This window comes from Poromitra crassiceps (genome assembly GCF_964638095.1).
Source record: "Poromitra crassiceps genome assembly, chromosome: 3".
NCBI lineage: Eukaryota > Metazoa > Chordata > Actinopteri > Beryciformes > Melamphaidae > Poromitra > Poromitra crassiceps.
This window is the reverse complement of record NC_139625.1, coordinates 88,726,056-88,750,031: the sequence shown is the minus strand read 5'-3', so window position 1 is coordinate 88,750,031 and position 23,976 is coordinate 88,726,056. Positions and strand designations below refer to the sequence as shown.

General features: G+C 47.4%; 1 protein-coding gene across 1 annotated transcript in view; it reads left to right on the top strand.

Moving 5' to 3' along the window:
• Positions 1-1,032: 1,032 nt before the first annotated feature.
• rragd (ras-related GTP binding D) overlaps positions 1,033-23,976 on the top strand; it is a gene marked incomplete at both ends in the record, with an annotated part of 47,154 nt that continues 24,210 nt past the window's right edge. Inside the window, 4 exons of the mRNA XM_083633215.1 lie at positions 1,033-1,168; positions 15,114-15,409; positions 16,967-17,166; positions 17,786-17,900. Coding sequence (XP_083489341.1) covers positions 1,033-1,168; positions 15,114-15,409; positions 16,967-17,166; positions 17,786-17,900 — 747 coding nt within the window. The remainder of the gene's footprint in view (positions 1,169-15,113; positions 15,410-16,966; positions 17,167-17,785; positions 17,901-23,976) is intronic.

Below are 23,976 nucleotides of genomic sequence, written 5' to 3'. Positions count from 1 at the left end.
GTCGGATGACGATGACGATCTGATCTTCTGCATGTTTTTAGTGGGGGGGGGGGGGGGGGGGTTATATACGGAGGAACCCCCTGGGGGAGCACGGAGAGAACATGCAAACTCCACACAGAGAGAAAGGCCCTTACGACGAGATACCCCACCTGGGCAGTAGGCACTGAAGATATGGGAGGGAACACAACCACAGCACCCACAGTGTCCCAGGCGAGAATCGAACTCAGGACCTTCTGACTGTGAGGCGACAGCTCTACCACTGAGCCACCGTGCCCCCTGTTAAATACCTGCTAAAAACATCTGAGTTTTGATGCAATTCGGGTTATTTTGTGGGGTGGGACAATAGAAACGTGTTTGCAGCGGGTAACTCGGTGAAACACTGAGCTGCCGCCGAGGACAGAGAGAGATGGAGAGAGCTTGTGACAGATCGGCTGTGATGCCAACGACCCTCCGGGTTATAGCAGGTGAAGGTGAATAGCCTATTGCAAGTAGGCTACAATGTACACGTTTTCTCAATTCATTTACCATAACCCCTCCTTGTGATGTGATACAAGTTTCTCAGTGAATTATAGTTGATTGCCTCACCGAATAATCTGCTGGTTACCCAATTTTACTCTGCTTTTTAACAGTAGGCTAAGCCTTGGACTAATTTTGGTTGAATTTTGAAATGTAAGTTTAGTTTTTTTCGACACATTATATCATCTAACAGGTTACTAAAAATTATGTAACTTGATGCAACAACAAAAATGTCTTATATGGGTCTTTTTTATTTATTTATCTGCTCTGGCAAATGGTTGAGTTGGCAATTCATGGTACCATTTTTCATATATATATATATAGCACACACACACACACACACACACACACACACACACACACACACACACACACACACACACAGGCACGCACGCGCACACACACACACGCAGCAGAGAGCAGGGGGGTGAAAGTTCAGCATCATGGCTCTCTGGTATCAGGTGACGATGTGGAAAAGTTGGAGTGCATAGAGCCCACTGTCCACAAACAACCACCATGACAAGCGAACGGCTGTCAACGCTCAGCGGAAAGGACGCGGACTCGGACAGTACAGCCATGGGCTATTATGACGACGACTCGGACGAGCTGGAGGCGTTTTCAGACGGGGAGAGTCTGGGCGATGAGGACGGAGGTAGGCTGCGAGCTGTGCCCGCGGAGGAGAGCTCAGAGGCGGCGCGGCAGAGACAGACCTGACCTGATTCAGTCTGGCTCTTCTGTCTCCTGCTGCTACAGCTAACGTTAGCTTGTCTTGTGTTTTACAGCTAGCTTGTATTCTGTCTGCTGCCTGCCTGCCTGCCTGCCTGCCTGGCGCATACCAACCTCCCAATCTGTGACCACCCAAATGTGTGACATTTCTGACAGCAGCCGCCAGAATACAGAGCCAAAGTCACGCCCACTTCCTGCATATGCACCAAGAAATGTCATCTCCCATTTTTCCCTTTGGTAAAATGCTTATAAAATTGTTTTACTTGGTGAAACCAAGCGATTCAGATAGAAACAGGAGAGGCATAGAACATTTCACTCAGACCTAAATGTAAAAAAAGGCATAAAAAGTTTTGGTCTGAGTGAAATGTTCTATGCCTCTCCTGTTTCGATCTGAATCTGTTTCTAAATCTAGCTGAATCGCTTGGTTTCACCAAGTAAAAGTATTTTCATAAGCATTTTACCAAATGCCTATGGGAAAATAGATGGCAGATGACAATCTCTTGGTATAGACCAAATCACTGTGACGTCACCATGTAAACAACATTGACTTCCGGGCACCACTTCGGGAAGGCGGCAGGTTTAAATGTGCGTGTTGTCAAATAAATGCTGTCAAACTCTCTCGTTGTTTTCGGCCGACTACTTTATTGTAGCGTATCAGTGATACGCCAAGGAACGGAGAGTTATAGTTGGTACAGGTTCTTTATTCACAGGCTTCTTTAGCTCCTAGCAGCTAGCTTCACACCGCTAGCTCTAGACACAACAACCGGTCTGCTCGCCCGCATGGCACTGACTGGCTTCCGCCCCGGCCGCTGGTCACATATATCCCCTTCCCCCTAGGAACACACCCACACACATCAGTTCCTAGCTGCGATCCAGACACTTAGGTTGCACATCACATTACAGGTAATACTTGGATTACCTGAACACGTTACATACTCCTCACCCAACATTAGCTCAATGCCCACATTGACACCCACAACCCACACACATCCCCCTGTACCAAAACACACCAACACAACATTTTTCCCATCACCACATCAAATTATAATTCCCCAACAACCAGTCTTTTCTTTTCAGCACCCCCGTCATAATGTCCAGTTTTTCATTAGGTACTCCGTAATGTCTAGTTTTCCATTAGGTACCCCCATAATGTCTAGTTTCCCATTAGGCACTCCATAATGTCTAGTTTTCATTATTTCCTTCTTTTTCACACATTCATTTAAATTCAACACAATCCCATTCAACAATAACCCCCACATCTCAATAAAACACAAGCCCCCACATTTTCCTTAACTTTTCTTTTCCCAGCAACTTCTTAATTTTTCATTTAAACCCCATTTCCATCCCCCCTTTTACAGCTTCTGTCCCCCCTGAAACACGCTAGTCCCGCTCAACCCCCAGTGGGGTTAATCCTCTGCAGTGTAAGTCAGCACGGTCCCCCCTCTGTGCCCCACAGTCCTCACACGCATCGCAGTATCTTCGCACATCCTCCTTTTGTTTGCCCCAGTAGAAATGTCCACGGATGCGGGTGAGTGTCTCTTCGGGCCCAAAATGACTGGAACCAGGGCCCTTGTGTGCCCCCTTAAGCGCCAACTCTCGCAGGTAACCGGGTACAACCGCCTGCCTCCCTTTTACCCCGTGCTCTGTTCTCTCCAACAGCCCGTCTTCATCTAGCCGCAGGTCGGAAAACATGTTCCACAGTCCTTTCGTGGCACCGGAAAACATGTGAGTCTCCTTCACAGGGGGCCGGCGTCCGGCCGCCACCCACGCAAGCACCGGACCGATCTCCGCGTCCTCCGCCTGCCTGCGTTTCCACTCACTCACGTCGACATCCTTGATGGTCGCTCTGTCGTCCTCCAGATCCACATCTGGACAGTCCTCCTCGTCTTCCTCCACCTCCTGCACTCGGTCGTCCTCCCGCCCCCCTTCCCCAGGGGACGGCGTGTTCAGGACAGCAGGGGGAACACAACCGGCCTCGCTCTCCACCTCGGCTTTCCGCACAGCAACCGTGGGGGGCGCAGTGCAGTTTCTGGCTAAGTGCCCAGGCGAACGGCAAGTCCAGCAGAGTCTCACCTGTCCGCCGCCTGCACGTCTCTCTTCTCCCGCTGCCCTCCGGTCCCCGACAGCCTTTTGACACTCTCTAGCCAGGTGTCCAATCTCGCCGCATGCCCAGCAGGCTCCCTGCTGACCATGTCGTTGTCCCGCATACCCGGTCCGTCTCCCGGGACCGCTTCTGCACCACCTCGCCACGTGGCCCGGCTCTCCACATGTCCAACACAGTCTCTTTTGCGGCTCCGCGTGGGGCCCGTGCTCAACTGTGACGCGGTATACAGTGATGTTATTGACGTTTGGTTGCTCCCCTGGAGCGGTGGGAGGGTGACCCATCTGGACTACCGGCCCCCCTGCAAACGTCAGTGTGCTCTTCCCTAGGTCTACTGTGCATTGGTTTAGCGTCAAGTAGTCCTCCCCCAAGATACAGGGCCCCGCCATCTCTACTACCCATACCGGAAAATTCACTGTCTGTCCCCCCACAGTTATCATCACGGACCCCCTTCCCCTCATCGGCATCAACTCACCGGATACTGTCCTCAGCAGCTGGTCCGCTGGCTGCTCCAGAAGCGCTCCCTCTGGCATCATGTTGTAGTTCACCAGCGTTGCCGTACACCCCGTGTCCACCAGGGCGACACAGGGCTTCCCTTGCAGGCGGACCTGAACATGGCAGCCGTTCATCGTGTGCGGCCCGTTCTGCATGTTGACAGCGCCGGCGATGTCGTCTGCTTCGGGGGAAGGCGACGCCCCACCTCCCCGTCTGTACCGCTGGGCCCCCTCCAACGGTGACGTGGCCATAGGGAATATGACGTAGGGGGCCCGTCTCGCCCCTCTTAGACGGGCCCCGCGCCGTTTCCCTGGTTCCACGCTCCTCCGCGGCACTCTCTGGCCCGATGCCCGGGGCGTCCACAGGTCCAGCAGCGCATGGCCCCGGGCCCCCTGGCCCCGGTATTGTCTCGTGGGGTGGGCTGCAGGGTCGCGCTTCGGAGCAGTTGTTCTGTTAACTGGCGCACCGACTCAGATAGCTCTTTCACCATGTTGCCTTGCTCTTTCACCATGTTGCCTTGCTCTGCCAAGGCCGTCTTCCACGCTGGCTCTTCTTGTAGCTGGCTCTCCGCTGCCATTCTCACCACTGGGGCGGCCTCCATTATGCCGCTGCTCTTATCCCAGCCTTCTACTGTCTCTATCTCCAGCGCCAACTCCAGCGCTGCTCCCAGTGTTTTTGGATGTCCCAGCGTTACCTTCTGGCTTAGACCCCGTGGCTCAATGGCCTGGACAAAGTAGCTTAGGGCTAACCCATCCAGCGCCTCCGTCGGTAGCTGGCTGTATGCGCGCCGGCTGAGAGTCTCAATGTCTGTTGCCAGTGCACGCAGCGACTCACCCTGCCGTCTGCGTCTGTTACACAGTTCCGCGGCTACGATGGCCTGCTCTTCACATCGTCCGAAGCGTCTCCGCAGGGCCCCCATCACCACATCCAAGTCCTTTGTATCCGCTATTGCCGACACGCACGCCGTAGCCTCGCCCTCGAGGGACATCACGAGATGGCTGGCTCTCTCCCTTCTCGTCCAGCCATTCCATTCTGCAGCCTCCTCAAACTGCTTGCAGTATGCCTCCCACTCGCCTTTACCGTTGTATTTCGGGACGAGCACGTCCTTCCTGGTTCTGCGGGCGCCATCCCCCGCCGTCGCGTGCCGTGCTTCAGCCTCGTCACTCCCCGCCTGTCTGCCAGCGGGGCCCGGCTCGGCTCCGCTCTCCTCCCGCCCGAGGTTCTCCCTCATCAGTCTGTATTCCTCCTTCATCCGTCTGTATTCCCCCCTATTCTCCGGATACACCGAGGCTTCAGACTCTTCCACCTCCCTTTTCATCTTTAGCCGCTCCATTCCGCACTTTCTCCGTCGTTCCTCCTCACCCTCTCCCCTCTCGGCCGAATCAGAGGCGTTACCGCTTTACTGTCTGGCACCAATGTAGCGTATCAGTGATACGCCAAGGAACGGAGAGTTATAGTTGGTACAGGTTCTTTATTCACAGGCTTCTTTAGCTCCTAGCAGCTAGCTTCACACCGCTAGCTCTAGACACAACAACCGGTCTGCTCGCCCGCATGGCACTGACTGGCTTCCGCCCCGGCCGCTGGTCACATATATCCCCTTCCCCCTAGGAACACACCCACACACATCAGTTCCTAGCTGCGATCCAGACACTTAGGTTGCACATCACATTACAGGTAATACTTGGATTACCTGAACACGTTACATTATGTTCAAACGGTTGGTAAACATGCTTGTCCGACGTATCTAGCCTTTCTTCTGTGTTTGTTTTATGTAGTGTTAGCTAGCTAATAACGTTTGTTTACAACTGTCAAACTCGCTGTTTTTTTGCAGACTCGTTAATGTTACGTTACAGACAGAGGCTACTGACGCCGCTCGGATACAGCTCGGAACCTGGATGTTGTAGCTGTAGTAAGCCTGTGCCGCCGAATCCAGACTTCTCTTTGCTCATGTTTGCCCTTTGCAGAGGGAATTCTGAATAATCCAAATCTTGACCCGCTCTTTATGGTCACTGGACACCCAACAACACAACACAACACGAACAAACCATTTTTGTCTTCTTTGTCTGTTTTTGTCTTCAACACATCAGTTTGTGCCGTTCACCGCCATTATGATGTGTGGAGGTAACCGGAACCAGGGGTAACCAGAAGTAAATGTAAACATCCCCGCTGATTTGGTCTATACGTAGGGACACTCTGGAGTTACTTCCGGTCCGTTGCTGCACAACGTGGGGGTAGCGCTCATTGTTTTGAATGGGGAGTTTGCCCCGCTTCCGGGTCCCCGTGCTGCTCGTGACGCGTGAATGTCCCTACGTATGCATGCTGAAGCAGGAAGTGACGTGCACTTTGGCTCTCTATGGTGACCACTGGCTACTGTAGACAGAAAAAAACAAGCACCCCCTGCGGTCACATTTTCGGGGGTCACAGATTTCAGTTACACCGTACATGTAGGCTATTTGGTGACCCATCAGATTCTGTCACCTGCCCTGATATTCTCATCCTGGGCGTGGTTCTCAAAGTGGGGTCCGGGGACCGCAGGGTCCTTGAAGGGCTTCCAGGGGGTTCCCAGCTAAAAGGATAATAATTTATTTTCACTAGAATTCCAACCATAAGTAACACAATGATAATGAGATCATTGTGTATGACTATTTTGGTCATGGCTTTCATACACTTTCTGTAGTAAAAACATCTAAAAGTGTGACGACCCTCCCACTCTCCTGGCCCTGTAGTCTTGCGCCTGGTGTTGGGGTCATTAGGCTGATTGGGTGCACCTGGCCAACAGCAAGTAAGATTGTGCTTATATTTCTTTCACGCATATTAAAAGTAATTGATGCGCAAATGATTATTTTAATATGAGTGAACGTTAATAGCAGGCACTTATCACTAATAGCCTAATGTAGCACTATCATCTTCTTGCATTTTCACTTTTAAACTGGCAAATGAAGTGCTGCCTGTAGGTCTACCTGTCTGTCTACCTGTCTGTCTACCTGTAGGTCTACCTGTCTGTCTACCTGTAGGTCTACCTGTCTGTCTACCTGTCTGTCTACCTGTAGGTCTACCTGTCTGTCTACCTGTCTGTCTACCTGTCTGTCTACCTGTCTGTCTACCTGTAGGTCTACCTGTCTGTCTACCTGTCTGTCTACCTGTCTGTCTACCTGTAGGTCTACCTGTCTGTCTACCTGTCTGTCTACCTGTCTGTCTACCTGTAGGTCTACCTGTCTGTCTACCTGTCTGTCTACCTGTCTGTCTACCTGTCTGTCTACCTGTAGGTCTACCTGTCTGTCTACCTGTCTGTCTACCTGTCTGTCTACCTGTAGGTCTACCTGTCTGTCTACCTGTAGGTCTACCTGTCTGTCTACCTGTCTGTCTACCTGTCTGTCTACCTGTAGGTCTACCTGTCTGTCTACCTGTCTGTCTACCTGTGTGTCTACCTGTCTGTCTACCTGTCAGTCTACCTGTAGGTCTACCTGTCTGTCTACCTGTCTGTCTACCTGTAGGTCTACCTGTCTGTCTACCTGTCTGTCTACCTGTAGGTCTACCTGTAGGTATACCTGTCTGTCTACCTGTCTGTCTACCTGTAGGTCTACCTGTCTGTCTACCTGTCTGTCTACCTGTCAGTCTACCTGTAGGTCTACCTGTCTGTCTACCTGTCTGTCTACCTGTCTGTCTACCTGTCTGTCTACCTGTAGTTCTACCTGTCTGTCTACCTGTCTGTCTACCTGTAGGTCTACCTGTCTGTCTACCTGTAGGTCTACCTGTCTGTCTACCTGTCTGTCTACCTGTAGGTCTACCTGTCTGTCTACCTGTCTGTCTACCTGTCTGTCTACCTGTCTGTCTACCTGTCTGTCTACCTGTAGGTCTACCTGTCTGTCTACCTGTCTGTCTACCTGTAGGTCTACCTGTCTGTCTACCTGTCTGTCTACCTGTAGGTCTACCTGTCTGTCTACCTGTCTGTCTTGGATTGGGAAAATGCAACAAGATGTTGCATTATATATTTGAGAGATTGTCAACTTGTCAGCGTTTAACGTTACCGTGATCACTATTTGACAGACGACTTTTGTGCAATGTGCAAACAGGCGCTCACTTTTTGGCACATCGCCACCCCACGTTATCGCCTGAATATATATATTTTTTTTCAATATTTTTTCCCCCAGAACAAAACACGAACAAGACAAACGAACAGGCTCAGACACAGGAAAAGAAAAGAAAAAAGCATACATATATTATCGCCATTCAATATTACAACGTGGTGCTACCGGCCGCATAAGGTGCTTATGTGCTTGTAAGAGATATTGTGCATGGGATCCCATGCAAGGGGTCCATGAGAAACCACCCGTCGCCCCCCTAACCTCACCGAGGTAAGCTAGAAACGGGTCTCATATACCTGAACATTTTCTAAGTGAGTTGGTCCTCAGGAACCTAAGTTTCTCCATCCGTATAACACATGTCCGTCAACCACAGTTGAAAAGAAGGTGAAGAAGGGGACTTTATTGCTTCAAAATGAGTTTTTTGGCAACAGTTGTCCCCTGTGTCAGGGACTGTTGCACAGCTGTAGGGAGGTTCAGAAAGGACTGCGATCTCCGAGCAGCTGAAGATGATGAGTTCTGCCTCCAGCTGAAGGGTTATTTTGTAGGCCAGCCTTAGAGCAGGGATACTCAACTTGCTTTGCCCGGGGGCCACTTTTGTGAAATGATAGAAGGCCAGGGGCCAATCAATATAAATGTTTCTGTAGCGGATTGTACGTGTCAGACAGAGTTTAGTCTGACAATGTTGTGCACACCGGATAGTTACTTAGGTTAAGTACATACATAAGTGCTTGGGTAGCGAGCAGACGGCGGTATTTGACAATTTAGCAGCTAAATCATAGATTATTGAAAGATTAAGATATTCCATATTCCAGACTGAAATGCTATAACAGAAGTGTGAGTATTGGCCAGAATTACATGAACATTTGGACACTTATTCAGCGGGTATCTTGCATGTTGCGTTTAGGTGCACTGTAAAAATATATATATATATATTTTTTTTTTTTGTGCAATTCCATCGGGGGCCACACAGGGGGCGCCCGCGGGCCGCATGTGGCCGGCCCCCGGGCCGCCAGTTGAGTATCCCTGCCTTAGAGTACCAATTAAATATTTTGGCCCAGAATCCCGTTAGTGAAGGGCAGAACCAGAAGGCATGAGATAGTGTGCCCTCTGACACCTGTCACACAGTGGTGAGACAGAAGGGAAGAAGATCTTCTGTAATTTATGCTTGGAATAGTGAAGATGGTAATTGTGTTGAATGTGTTGATTTTTCATGGAGTGGAGAATTGCTTTCTGAAATATATCTCTGATGTAGTCTACATTGGTCTGTCATCTGGTTGGCTGGGCTGTTACGGAAGTTACGTCGTACAGCACGTCATACAGCACGTCATACAGCGTGCCTCTCATATTACAGTCCAGCAAGGAAACACGTACATTGAGTGGAACGCCGTGAAGCACCGTGAAGAGACTAGTCTCGCAGTGCCAGGAGCAACCAAAAAGTAGTGATAGGGGACATTCACACCCTAAGTGCTTTTGGAGCTTTCTGCCATTCACCTGGCGTTTAGCGCTGGTGGCGTCTGTTGTTTTTGGAGGAGCGCTGTGGGCGTTTTAAAGCTGAAAAAAGTTGAACATTAGAGGAAAAGCGCCCTGATCGTTTTTTTCACTCCTCCTACCTTTTCTCCATCAAACAAACAAAACTAGCTGGCTACCGTCTGTGTGGTCGTTGTGTGCTCAACTCTAGTGTGCGTGACTGCAGGGGAAAATAAAACGAAGCCAAAAAAAACGCTCCATGCGCTGTGTTTTGTGCACAATGGAAGCGCCCACGACATGATTTTCATAGCGTTCTGACTGAAAAAAACGCTTTTGGTGTGAATGTCCCCATAGGCTGTCTTGCAGGAAGAATGAGTGGGCAAGATCATTTAATGGCTACAGAAAGTGTGCCAGGTCCACGGCGTAGATGCTCTCAAGGATGTGTTTGTTGCAGTAGTTGCAGTTTACCCGGGGTCGATTTAGCTGATGCACACATTCCGAATGCACCGCCCACGAGGTCCCCGGTTGGTCAATTCAGATGTCTGTCACGCATCCTTTTTTTCATTCACTCTCCATTTATTCACTCTCCTAAGGAGAAACACTTTAGTTGTCAAGCCCACTCATTCATACCACCACGTCATCAAGCAACCTTTTTCCCGTGTCGAATCTAGCGTCACTGTTCGTGGGCGGTAACGTTTAGATTAAACCAATCCGAGTAAGACACATATCATTGGGCCCCATATCGCCCAGCCCTATTCCCAAATGCTTAAAGAGGCACATAGACTCATGTTTGATCCCAGCACTTTAATGCCCAAGATAAATTTCCCTCTGGGGACAATAAAGTATATCTGATCTGATCTCATCTCATCTGATCTGATCTGATCTGATCTGATCTCATCTCATCTGATCTCATCTCATCTCATCTCATCTGATCTCATCTCATCTCATCTCATCTCATCATCATAACTATGTCAACTCACATTTTGTACATGTACATGTGAGGGTGTCCAGTGTTGTCCTTGTCATGTGAGGTGTCCAGTGTTGTCCTGGTCATGTGAGGTGTCCAGTGTTGTCCTTGTCATGTGAGGTGTCCAGTGTTGTCCTGGTCATGTGAGGTGTCCAGTGTTGTCCTTGTCATGTGAGGTGTCCAGTGTTGTCCTTGTCATGTGAGGTGTCCAGTGTTGTCCTGGTCATGTGAGGTGTCCAGTGTTGTCCTTGTCATGTGAGGTGTCCAGTGTTGTCCTTGTCATGTGAGGTGTCCAGTGTTGTCCTTGTCATGTGAGGTGTCCAGTGTTGTCCTTGTCATGTGAGGTGTCCAGTGTTGTCCTTGTCATGTGAGGTGTCCAGTGTTGTCCTTGTCATGTGAGGTGTCCAGTGTTGTCCTTGTCATGTGAGGTGTCCAGTGTTGTCCTTGTCATGTGAGGTGTCCAGTGTTGTCCTGGTCATGTGAGGGTGTCCAGTGTTGTCCTTGTCATGTGAGGTGTCCAGTGTTCTGCCCTGCAAAGCTAAAAGGGGGTAACTCAATTTTTGTCAAAAATGAGTTTTTGTCATTTTTGGAACATTGAAGATCTGCTTTATCATGTGGAAAAATATCTTGAGTCAATTGTGTTGTTTTTTGGAGAAAATAGGGGGTCATATTTACAGTAACTTCCAAAAGCCCTAGAAAAGCCAAGCAAGACTAAGGTAACATCAGTTACGGTTGTTTGGTTTGGTTTGACTGCACTCTGAATGCTCTGCCCTGCAACGCAAAAAGGGGGTAACTCACCAGAATGCTCAGGTTGAGTTGAGGTATGAGTTACATTACTGGGCAGGCCTAATGTCATGATTGTGACATCGGACCAATACCACCCCCACACACACAGACACCCACACCACCCACATTAACTCCCAAGGTGCCAGCTCATACGGCATTAACCCCCTAACCCTTATACATTAACCCGCGAGGCACCTCATATGACATTAACCCCCGAGGCACCAGCTCATACCACATTTACCCCCGAGGCTCCAGCTCGTACAACATTATCCCCAGAGACGCCAACTCATATGACATTAACCCCCGAGGCGCCAGCTCATACGACATTAACCCCCGAGGCACCAGCTCATACCACATTAACCCTGATGCGCCAGCTCATACAAATTTAACCCCCGTGGTGCCAGCTCGTACAACATTAACTCCTGAGGCGCCAGCTCATAACCCCCGAGGCACCAGCTCATACCACATTAACCCGAGGCACCGCGCATATGAAATTAACCCCCGTGGTGCCAGCTCGTACAACATTAACTCCTGAGGCGCCAGCTCATATGACATTAACCCCCGAGGCACCAGCTCATACCACATTAACTCAGAGGCACCGCGCATATGAAATTAACCCCAGAGCTGCCAGCTCATATGACATTAACCACTGAGGTACCAGCTCATACAACATTAACCCCTGAGGCGCCAGCTCATATGACATTAACCCCTGAGGTACCAGCTCATACAACATTAACCCCCGAGGTGCCGCTCATATAAAATTAACCCCAGAGGTGCCAGCTCATAGGGCATTATCCCCCGAGGTGCCAGCTCATACAACATTAACCATCCAGGTACCAGCTCATACAACATTAACCCCTGAGGCACCGCGCATATGAAATTAACCCCAGAGGTGCCAGCTCATATGACATTAACCCCCGAGACACCAGCTCATATGACATTAACCACTGAGGTACCATCTCATACAACATTAACCCCCGAGGCGCCAGCTCATATGACATTAACCCCTGAGGTACCAGCTCATACAACATTAACCCCCGAGGTGCCGCTCATATGAAATTAACCCCAGATGTGCCAGGTCATACGACATCAACCCCCGAGGAGCCAGCTCATACAACATTAACCCCCGAGGCGCCAACACAGACACACAACGGGCCAACAAGAGTCCCACCAAACTAGGCTTGAAGGATGTGTAGCGGCCTGATAATCTAGTTATATTATATTTATACATATATTATATTAAGCGTAATTGTGCCATGAACATGAGACTTCATGTCTATGTTATCATTATTATCATATATACTGGTTTTATATAGTGATAAGCAACCAAGTGAAGGATCAAATTGAAGTTACTGTCTTTTTGCTTGGCATCACCCCTTATTATTTTGCAGACAATGCAAAGCCAGAGTAAGGTAACTTCCAAATAAGGGTCAAAGGTCAAGTTTGAGCTAAAAAAAAATGTAGATAAATAACTACATTAAATAAACAAATAATTAACACATTTCCAGTTTTCTTCCTACAATACATTTGGCTGGACAACAACAAAACTTTAAAGTCATTTTTCTCAGTTCTACACTCTGGCGAGTTACCCCCTTTTAGCTTTGCAGGGCAGTGTTGTCCTTGTCATGTGAGGGTGTCCAGTGTTGTCCTTGACATGTGAGGTGTCCAGTGTTGTCCTTGTCATGTGAGGTGTCCAGTGTTGTCCTTGTCATGTGAGGTGTCCAGTGTTGTCCTTGTCATGTGAGGGTGTCCAGTGTTGTCCTGGTCATGTGAGGTGTCCAGTGTTGTCCTGGTCATGTGAGGTGTCCAGTGTTGTCCTTGTCATGTGAGGTGTCCAGTGTTGTCCTTGTCATGTGAGGGTGTCCAGTGTTGTCCTTGCCATGTGAGGTGTCCAGTGTTGTCCTGGTCATGTGAGGGTGTCCAGTGTTGTCCTTGTCATGTGAGGTGTCCAGTGTTGTCCTTGTCATGTGAGGGTGTCCAGTGTTGTCCTGGTCATGTGAGGTGTCCAGTGTTGTCCTGGTCATGTGAGGTGTCCAGTGTTGTCCTTGTCATGTGAGGTGTCCAGTGTTGTCCTTGTCATGTGAGGGTGTCCAGTGTTGTCCTTGCCATGTGAGGTGTCCAGTGTTGTCCTGGTCATGTGAGGGTGTCCAGTGTTGTCCTTGTCATGTGAGGTGTCCAGTGTTGTCCTTGTCATGTGAGGTGTCCAGTGTTGTCCTTGTCATGTGAGGTGTCCAGTGTTGTCCTTGTCATGTGAGGGTGTCCAGTGTTGTCCTGGTCATGTGAGGTGTCCAGTGTTGTCCTGGTCATGTGAGGTGTCCAGTGTTGTCCTTGTCATGTGAGGGTGTCCAGTGTTGTCCTTGCCATGTGAGGTGTCCAGTGTTGTCCTGGTCATGTGAGGGTGTCCAGTGTTGTCCTTGTCATGTGAGGTGTCCAGTGTTGTCCTTGTCATGTGAGGGTGTCCAGTGTTGTCCTTGTCATGTGAGGTGTCCAGTGTTGTCCTTGTCATGTGAGGTGTCCAGTGTTGTCCTTGTCATGTGAGGTGTCCAGTGTTGTCCTTGTCATGTGAGGTGTCCAGTGTTGTCCTTGTCATGTGAGGTGTCCAGTGTTGTCCTTGCCAAAATGTGAATCAGATGAGATAAATTATGTTCAAATGGAAGACAAGACAATCAAATATATTTCAGATAATTGGAGAGACTATTTTTGCTTCCTTTTTTAAATTGAAATAGTGGCGATGGTTTTTATCCACGGGGGGCTTTCACAACTTGCAATTCAACTCACTTATGATTCAGTAGCAGAAGTTAAACTGAGCAGTTATTATTCATTCTTTGAGTCATTATTGAGGAACTCAATTGGTATTTGCCTCTGGAATTCTTTGTGTCCAAACCGGAATATAAAAAGAGCATACTGCATTGGTAAACAGTGGGAGTCAGCCAGACTTGGAAATAAAAGGTAGGTATTGTTGTTATCAGAGTGTTGACCACTTATTGACTTTGTGTTGATACTTATTCATCATTTGACAGCTGTGTGTGTGTGTGTGTGTGTGTGTGTGTGTGTGTGTGTGTGTGTGTGTGTGTGTGTGTGTGTGTGTGTGTGTGTGGCCTCTCTCGGTCATTTCCAGCACTAACTTCACATTCCTCAGTAGGGAGCGCTCAAGGTCACAGTGCCAGTGTCAAAGGAAGCATGTGATTGGCCAAGCAGTGTGCCAAGTTGGGGGCACACACACACACACACACACACACACACACACACACACACACACACACACACACACACACACACACACACACACACACACACACACACATGCCATGCTTGTGAAGAGCTTCCATTGACTACTTTTGCCTGGGAGGATAGGAAACCCCTGTACTGTATTATGCTATTTAGCTACTTGTTCCATTGCATTTCTCAGCACTAAGTTTTACTTCGTTTGGAACTTCGGAATCTCACACTATGCCAAGCTGCTCCCTGCAGCGCACCAACTGGAACGTGTCCATTTTCTCAAAATTGACCCCTATAAAACCACCCATTGCGCCTGAAGGCGTCAGTTTTGTGGAATTTTACAGTTTTTCCCAATTTCCCAGAGTCAGAACAAATAAATGCCTTAAGTTCAGACACATGTTTTTGTGTGTATTTTGGTGTAGTCTGAAGTATGCAATATCAGACTATGTTGGCCCAAATGTTGAGTGATATGGGGTCAAATATACAGTAACATAATCATGATCATAATCATCCCATAGATACAGTAGGTGCACCTTTTCCCAGCTTTGTCTGAGGGGCGGCCCACAGTCTCAGACTTTGAAAACCCCTGATCTACACGATGACAATTATGTTGAGTGTTTTGCATTTTGTGTGAACACAAAGAGAGCGTTTTGAGCCACTGTTGAGACAGATATTGGGGTTAGAGTGTCATGAAAAGCATGCGAGAAATTGAGACAAACGGCAACACTTCTCTCTCTTTGTTGTTGTGAAGTGCTGGGCTTCAGTGACTCTCTCAGTGGTGAAGTGAAACCGCGCATCCTGCTAATGGGCCTGCGGCGAAGCGGCAAGTCCTCCATCCAGAAGGTCGTTTTCCACAAGATGTCCCCCAACGAGACCCTGTTCCTGGAGAGCACAAACAAGATCTGCCGTGAGGACGTCTCCAACAGCTCCTTCGTCAACTTCCAGATCTGGGACTTCCCCGGCCAGATCGACTTCTTCGACCCCACCTTCGATTACGAGATGATCTTCAGAGGCACCGGAGCACTCATCTTTGTCATCGACTCACAGGTGAGAGACTCACAGGTGAGAGACTCACAGGTGAGAGCACTAACTCACAGGTGAGGGCACTAACTCACAGGTGAGGGCACTAACTCACATGTGAGAGCACTAACTCACAGGTGAGAGACTCACAGGTGAGGGCACTAACTCACAGGTGAGAGCACTAGGGTTGACTCACAGGTGAGAGCACTAACTCACAGGTGAGAGCACTAGGGTTGACTCACAGGTGAGAGCACTGACTCACAGGTGAGAGCACTAACTCACAGGTGAGGGCACTAGGGTTGACTCACAGGTGAGAGCACTAGGGTTGACTCACAGGTGAGAGCACTGACTCACAGGTGAGAGCACTAACTCACAGGTGAGGGCACTAGGGTTGCCTCACAGGTGAGAGCACTAGGGTTGCCTCACAGGTGAGAGCACTAGGGTTGCCTCACAGGTGAGAGCACTAACTCACAGGTGAGAGCACTAGGGTTGCCTCACAGGTGAGAGCACTAACTCACAGGTGAGAGCACTAGGGTTGCCTCACAGGTGAGAGCACTAACTCACAGGTGAGGGCACTAGGGTTGACTCACAGGTGAGAGCACTAACTCACAGGTGAGAGCACTAACTCACAGGTGAGAGCACTAACTCACAGGTGAGAGCACTAACTCACAGGTGAGGGCACTAGGGTTGACTCACAGGTGAGAGCACTAACTCACAGGTGAGAGCACTAACTCACAGGTGAGAGCACTAACTCACAGGTGAGAGCACTAACTCACAGGTGAGAGCACTAACTCACAGGTGAGAGCACTAGGGTTGCCTCACAGGTGAGAGCACTAACTCACAGGTGAGAGCACTAGGGTTGCCTCACAGGTGAGAGCACTAACTCACAGGTGAGAGCACTAACTCACAGGTGAGAGCACTAGGGTTGCCTCACAGGTGAGAGCACTAACTCACAGGTGAGAGCACTAGGGTTGCCTCACAGGTGAGAGCACTAACTCACAGGTGAGAGCACTAACTCACAGGTGAGAGCACTAGGGTTGCCTCACAGGTGAGAGCACTAACTCACAGGTGAGAGCACTAACTCACAGGTGAGAGCACTAGGGTTGCCATATGATACGGAATCATCGCTTAACCATTTTCATTATAAAGCGTGACTGCAGAGCAAATGCCAAAACCTCCAGGAAGCTCAATGTTGGTGGCTTGGTGTAACTGTGGCCAGCGGGTAATGCTGTGCAGTGGGGTGTGCCATATTGTATCGTTATCGATATATTGTTAAAATTCATATAGTCACAACATCATATAATATCATAATCAATAATATTTCAACTTGTGGATGTAATGACGTCATACTGTTATGCTGCGTAACGGTGTAACGTACTCACAGCAACAACAAGCATGGCTGAAAGCGGCTCCACGGTGGAGGAGTTAATTCCAAAAAGGGGAGTGGCTTCAGTAGTGTGGAAGTGGTTTGGTTAACCTGACAGGGCATGATCATCCTGCCTAAGACCCACCTCCCAGTGGTGTTTCCGGTGGTGATTGCACCCTAAGTATTGGGATGCTCTTCTCACCCCCCTCTGATGCTAGGATGACTATGTGGAGGCTTTGAGTAGACTGCACCTCACGGTGACCAGGGCCTACAAGGTCAATCCGGACATTAACTTCGAGGTGTTCATCCATAAAGTGGACGGCCTGTCGGACGACCACAAGATCGAGAAGCAGAGGGACATTCACAAACGTGCCAACGATGACCTAGCAGATGCAAGCTTGGAGCGAATCCATCTGAGGTGGGTGTTATGTGAGAGGTTTGTTGTCTGGGTTGGTTTCAAGGGGAATCTTTATGGATTAAAGAGATGGGGCCATAGCTTATGCCCAGTGCAGGTGCAACGGCTAGGCAAAGCGTTATCTTAGCTAGTTTCTAGCACTCAGAGTTCAATTTTAAATGCCACTGGGCCGCTGAAACACGTCCTTTGATGTACTGACTCAGTGGTAATCAAATGGAAAAAAGGGAGATTTGGAGTGCTAGAAACTAACACAGATATCTCTTGCCCTGGCACTGGGTGTGAGATATGGCCCATGGTTCAAACCAAATTTCGAAATGATATAATGGCTCCACTATGTTTAAAGTCTGTTCATCAAACATTTGCATGCCACAGACCGGCGTTAGGTAAAATTCTGTCCCAGCAACCTATACGGAACAGTTTCTAGTTAAATTATAGCAAAATAGTCCTTGTTTTGAATGGGACCCCCTGGTTCTTTGGTTTCCTTAAAAGTTTTACAGAAGAGGCAATATTGGGACAATAATGGAACAATTCAGAAAAGTTAAGCTTGAAACGTGAATATTTTATTTTATGATTTATGAATGTTTTAACTGATGATTGTAAATTCTCTTCTTGGCCTCCACAGCTTCTACCTAACTAGTATTTATGACCACTCAATATTTGAGGCTTTCAGTAAAGTGGTCCAGAAGCTGATCCCACAGCTGCCCACGCTGGAGAACCTGCTCAACATCTTCATATCTGTGAGTAACCCTGCTGCGTTGGGTCAGCACACCACCCACAGAACATCTAGAAGGCAGTTTGGCTCTTAGCTAGTTGGTGAGCCTACATTCAATAATCAACCCTAACTAAAGAACGGATGAAGACAGAAACAAAGTTTTTTTTTCTATGAAAGTAGAGGCTCTCTTCTTTCTTTTTCTTTTTGTGTGTGATATTTTTATTTATTTATTAATTAGATTCAGTAAGCATCAATTTCCATAACAAACAATAGAAAACATAGATAAAACAGACAAGTATAATTCAGCAGCCAGACACATCATAGCAGGGTATATGCAGGAATGCCAGAACTAGATTCAGCACCTCTTAAGACCTCCTCCAAACCCTCAAGGCCTTAAGCCACTTTGTCACATAGAGGTGTAAAACACAAGTTTCATCATGATACCACGTTATATAAAGTATTTGGACATCGGAATGAACAAATCACAAAGTCTGCTGAGTTCAAAACGTTGAATACGTAAACAAAACGAGAAAGAGAAAAGAAAAGAAAAATGAACAAAACATGAAACGCACCACCCCCCACCCACATCCCAAACACAACACGCAAACTCACACACACACTAGCATATCGTCAAAAATTAACCTTTACAAACACACACACACACACACACACACACACACACACACACACACACACACACACATAAGGGGCACATCATATCACCAGGGAATGTTACAGATCAAAAGAATCTGGGAGAGAGAGGATCATTCTAAGAGCTCTTTGAGTGAATTAGCAACATTCTGCCAGTTGATCAAGATGGATTCACTTGATGCACTGTTGATTCTGCCAGTTGACAACTCCAAGTACACGACATCCAGAAAGGAGAAGACCCAATGTCTGATGGTGAGAGAGTGAGGAGGCTTCCAACGTAACGCAACCATCTTTTTAGCAGCTGTAATACCAGCTAGGACACTACGCCTTGCAGCCTTCGACAGATTGAGCCCGGACAAGTCATTCAACAGTAAAGCGGGTACAGTTACTGGAACAGTCACAGATAATTTAGCAGCCACCTTCGTCCAGAACTGTATAACCGGTGGACATTCCCACACCATGTGAATCAAAGTGCCAGGAGCATTCAAACTACACAGACTGCAACACGGATCATTTATCAGTTTCATAGCGTATATAGTCTACGTGGGGTCAAATAAGTTATATGCGCGTACTTAAAATGAATCTGTTGGTGGTCTGGGTTACGGGAAGCCTCCCTGATATTTGCCCACACCTGATCCCACTCAAAGTCGGGGTCTAGTCCTGGGAAGTCACACCTCCACAACCTGTCCAACGATAAATCAAAGTAAGAAGACACCAGTAAGATGGGTTTCCATCAGAATGGTACAGGGCCTTTAAGAAGGAGCTAGTACCTCTGCTATTAACCTGCTTCAACTGGACCCTTAAAGAGGGCAGAGCTCCCCCATCATGGAAGGAGGCGATTATTACTATTTTACCTAAGGAAGGCAAAGATAAGGAACAGTGTAAAAACTTTAGGCCAATCTCACTTTTAAATGTAGATTACAAGCTATTCACCTCAATTATTTGCAAAAGATTTGAGACTTTTATACCAGACCTGATTGACAATGATCAAACGGGCTTTATTAGGGGGCGCCAAACACAGGACAATATTCGGTATTTGGTTGGAGAGGGGTTCGAGACAGGGCTGTTGTCTTTCGCCGACGCTCTTCGCTTTATTCGCCGAACCGTTAGCGCAAGCAATAAGGCAGTGTGAAGGCCTGCAAGGCGTTAAAATAAAAGGGAAAGAACATATCATTGGACTGTTCGCTGATGATGTTATTATTTTTCTGGAACAGCCAGAAACTGGGTTTCCAAACCTAATGGATCTACTGGAGGCATATGGATATTACTCAGGGTACAAGCTGAATGTAACTAAGACACAAATACTTTCATTTAATTATTTCCCATCCCAACAAATCAGAGATGCGTACAATCTGAAATGGAACTCTAAAACAATGAAATATCTTGGTGTAACTATAACCAAATCTCTTTCTGACATGTTTGAAGCTAATTATAACAAAATAGATGAGAATATCAAAAAGGATATAGAAAGATGGTCTACCCTCCCTCTAGACTTCAGTGCTAGAATACAAACTGTTAAAGTAAATATACTCCCTAGGCTGCTATATTTATTTCAGTCCCTTCCAATTGAGGTTCCTCGAAACAAATTCACAGCTTGGGACAAGCTGGTATCTAGATTCATTTGGAACAATAAAAAGCCAAGAACAAAATTTACAACACTCCAATTGCCTAAAAAAAAGGGGGGAATGGCTTTGCCAAACTTCAGAGAATATTTCTATGCAGCACAGCTCAGAGCCCTGGCATGTTGGTGTAGACCTGACTATGAATCCAGATGGAAAGAAATGGAAGAGGAGACACAGATTCAGAAGACTCAGATTCTGGTGGGAGATACACTTTTGACAGGGGTTCAGGGACTGGCTATGGATCCAATAGTAGCTTATACATTACAGGTATGGAAGGAGGTAGTAAGAAAATACAAACTACAGAAGGGGGTCCGCTTACTGAGGTGGTTTGCATACGATTCAAGGTTTAAGCCAGGGTTGCATGACTCAACATTCAAAACATGGGTGCAAAGGGGCATGACTGCAATTTGTACAGTTTCAGAAAATGGTGAATTCATGAGTTTTGATGATTTGAAGGGAAAATGTGAACTTGAGAACAAAGACTTCTTCAAGTATTTACAGCTGAGGGATTACTTTATAAAAGAAATAAGGTCGGAACCAGATGAAGTCTCAAGGGTGATTGGAGTAATGGTGGATGCGTATGAAAGAAAGGGGACTCGCGTCATCTCTGCTTTTTACCAAGCTTTGGGGGGGAGCAGGGGTGACACAACCCTCTACATAAAAGAGAAATGGGAAAAAGAGCTAGAGATTCAAATAACAGAAGAGGAATGGTATATAATGTGTGAGGTAGCCTACAATGCACATCCACAAACTCACTTACTGTATATGGAGAGAATTTTGTTGGAAAAACTTAACTCGCTTTTTTATAACACCCAAAATAAAAAGTAGGCAACTCGCCGCACCTCAACAATGTTGGAGGCTGTGTGGGAATGAGGAGGCCGATCACTCACACATTTTCTGGAACTGTACAAAGATAAAGCGGTATTGGGGAAGTGTCAATGTTGAGATTAAACATATTTTGGGCTATGCCATCCCAAATACATGTACTGTGATGTTGAGTTGTTGAGTTGAGTTGAGTTTGTTTGTTTGTTTTTTTGTATTGAGGCCGATGTGCGGCTGCTATATTGTTTTGTTCATACCTCTGTGAAAAACGAATAAAAATTTGAGTGAAAAAAAAGAAGAAGACACCAGTAAAAAGTTTTATAAAAAGAAAATATTCTGTGGGTTCATGTAAATGGTCAGAAACCCTGGCGGGGAAAGTGTTAACCTGTAAAGCGCAATTCAAATCATGCGTGAATAGGAGGAACTGGTGTTGAAGTTGAAAAGGAGAGGAGAGATAGAGAGAGCAGCAGAGGGGAGGGGTCAGGGGACTTGGTGTGTGTCTGCATGCCACAGACAGCTTCAGAAGAAAGCACAGTAACAAGTTATCTATTTAAAACCCAAGCCCGACCCTGCCAATACCGGATAGCCTACAATACCATCTTAGGCCACTTGTTGTTTGGGTTGCAGACCTCTATTACACTGATTCCTAACTGGATGCAAACGAGCGAGTGAACATCAGATTGTTTCCGTTTTTTCTTGTCCTGCTATCAAATCGCCGCCTGGGAGCTTTGTCACATAAGCTTATCTTTTCAGTCTGTCTCTCCTGTAAACTATCCAATAAAGCAGAAATGACAGAAACGATCTTAAACAAAGTGACTCCAGCCTTCCAAATCTCTACAGAATCTGTATGTATGCATGCTTCATGTTCCTCAAATCCTAATATTAAATTGAACTCTGTATATTGCATACTGTATGTATGTCCTTCTGCACTTTGCATAGCAGCCAGTAGGTGGCAGTGATATCTAACAAATGGAAGTGTTGCATTAATCACACATTGCATGGAATATTAATATGTATGCATGTTACTGGTCTACCCTGCACATGAACTGTCCTTCAAGGACAAAACCATGTTACTGGTCTACCCTGCACATGAACTGTCCTTCAAGGACAAAAACATGTTACTGGTCTACCCTGCACATGAACTGTCCTTCAAGGACAAAACCATGTTACTGGTCTACCCTGCACATGAACTTTCCTTCAAGGACAAAACCATGTTACTGGTCTACCCTTACATGAACTGTCCTTCAAGGACAAAAACATGTTACTGGTCTACCCTGTACATCATATTTGAGAATATAGAATCCTGGCTTGCCTCCAGGGCCGATTTTACACTTCATGGGCCCCTGGGCTATTCATCTCTGCAGGGCCCCCCCTCAAGCGGAAGGGGGGGCTTCGGTGGCGCCCAACGGGCGCCGCCGAAAAAAAATTTGAGTGTTTTTTTTTAACCTTTTTTAGCCGTATTTAAAGGAATATCTCATTTTAAATCAACATTAGGATTATACTGTTGTGATGTCATTATTCAGTATCTTCTCCTTTTCTCACTAACTTTCATGTCACCACCTGCTCTCCTGTCAGCATTCTAACTTACAAACACAAACTGTAGGTTTAGCCATCATGTTCTTTCATAAACAGCCTGATTGGAAAGAAAACATTGCCACTGAGATGTCACAACAAGCACTTTTATTATTATTATTTAGTATTTATTATTGCTGTTATTATTACAGTGCACACACACATTCTCACAATTATTGCACAAATCAATCAAGCAGTATTCAAGTCTGTTCGTACCTGAAATGTCTTCTTCCTGACTTTTGCCGTGGCAAAGCGTTTGACTAGAGTGGTGAAGTCCAATGTTCTAACAATGTCACTTTCCAATGACATCAATGTCAAGTGGGTGAGCCTTTCTTGTCCCATTGTAGACCGTATCCTGTTCTTGACAAGCCCAAGTTTTGAAAAGGAGCGCTCTCCAGAGGCATTTGTTACAGGGAGAGTTAAGTAAATCCTGAAGGCAATATCCACATTTGGAAAAACTGATGACAGGTTCCTCTTCCTTATTATTTGAAGCACTTTCATTGTCTTTGTTTTTGATGAATTCTTTGAATTGCACTATATTTCATCTACAAATTCGGGAGCCCTCTCACAGGGTTCCATGTCGTTGTTTCCGACCTCTCGCTGTTCCGACCTCCCCTCTCCCAGCCCCATGCCTAAACCTAACCTCCCCCAGACCCTAACCCAAAACCTAACCTCTCCCCCACGCCTAAACCTAAGGTCGGCATTGCGAGTGGTCGGCATAGCGGGTGGACACCCTCTCACAGTGGATGTTATTACTCTGCAAAAAAATTTGAATGCCGTCAGTAAAAAAAACATTTTTTGCGAAGACCCTGGACAGGGGGCCCAAAAAAAAAACATCAAGGGTCCCCAAAAAAAAAAAAATTTTTTTTTTTTTTTTTTTTTTTTTTTTGGGGCCCCTTGATGTCCCGGGGCCCGGGCTTCAGCCCGGGTGAGCCCGTTGGTAAAATCGGCCCTGCTTGCCTCTGGCCAGTGACACTTAGGAAAGACTAGGTGACAACCAAGTATAGTTTGGTGACAAGCTGGAGAGACAGTTGACGGCCGGAGAGACGGCAACCGGTACGGGATGGGATTAGCACCCCATCTTGGCTCTCTCGTGAGGGAGAAATCCACAAACGCTACGGATTAGCCTCCTGAAAATCTGCGCAAGATCGGCGCGGCCTGGGGTCCTTCAGGCTAGAGCGAGGTGCTCGACGCAGGTAAATGACGTGCAGCGCACAGGCCCTCTTGAGGCGTCCTTGAGGTATCCTCTCAGCCTCTGGATTGCCTTTGCCCCGGGAGGGTCTGGTGAGACGAAGGAGGAGCACGGCCGGGAGTAACCCACAGAGCCTAGATCCTCCATGCACCGAAGGGCCAATACTGCGGCGTAGCACTAGCTCTATTGCAGCGGATTGGGTTCTCTTTTACCCCTCCCGCGGGCAACGTTGCAGACAGAGT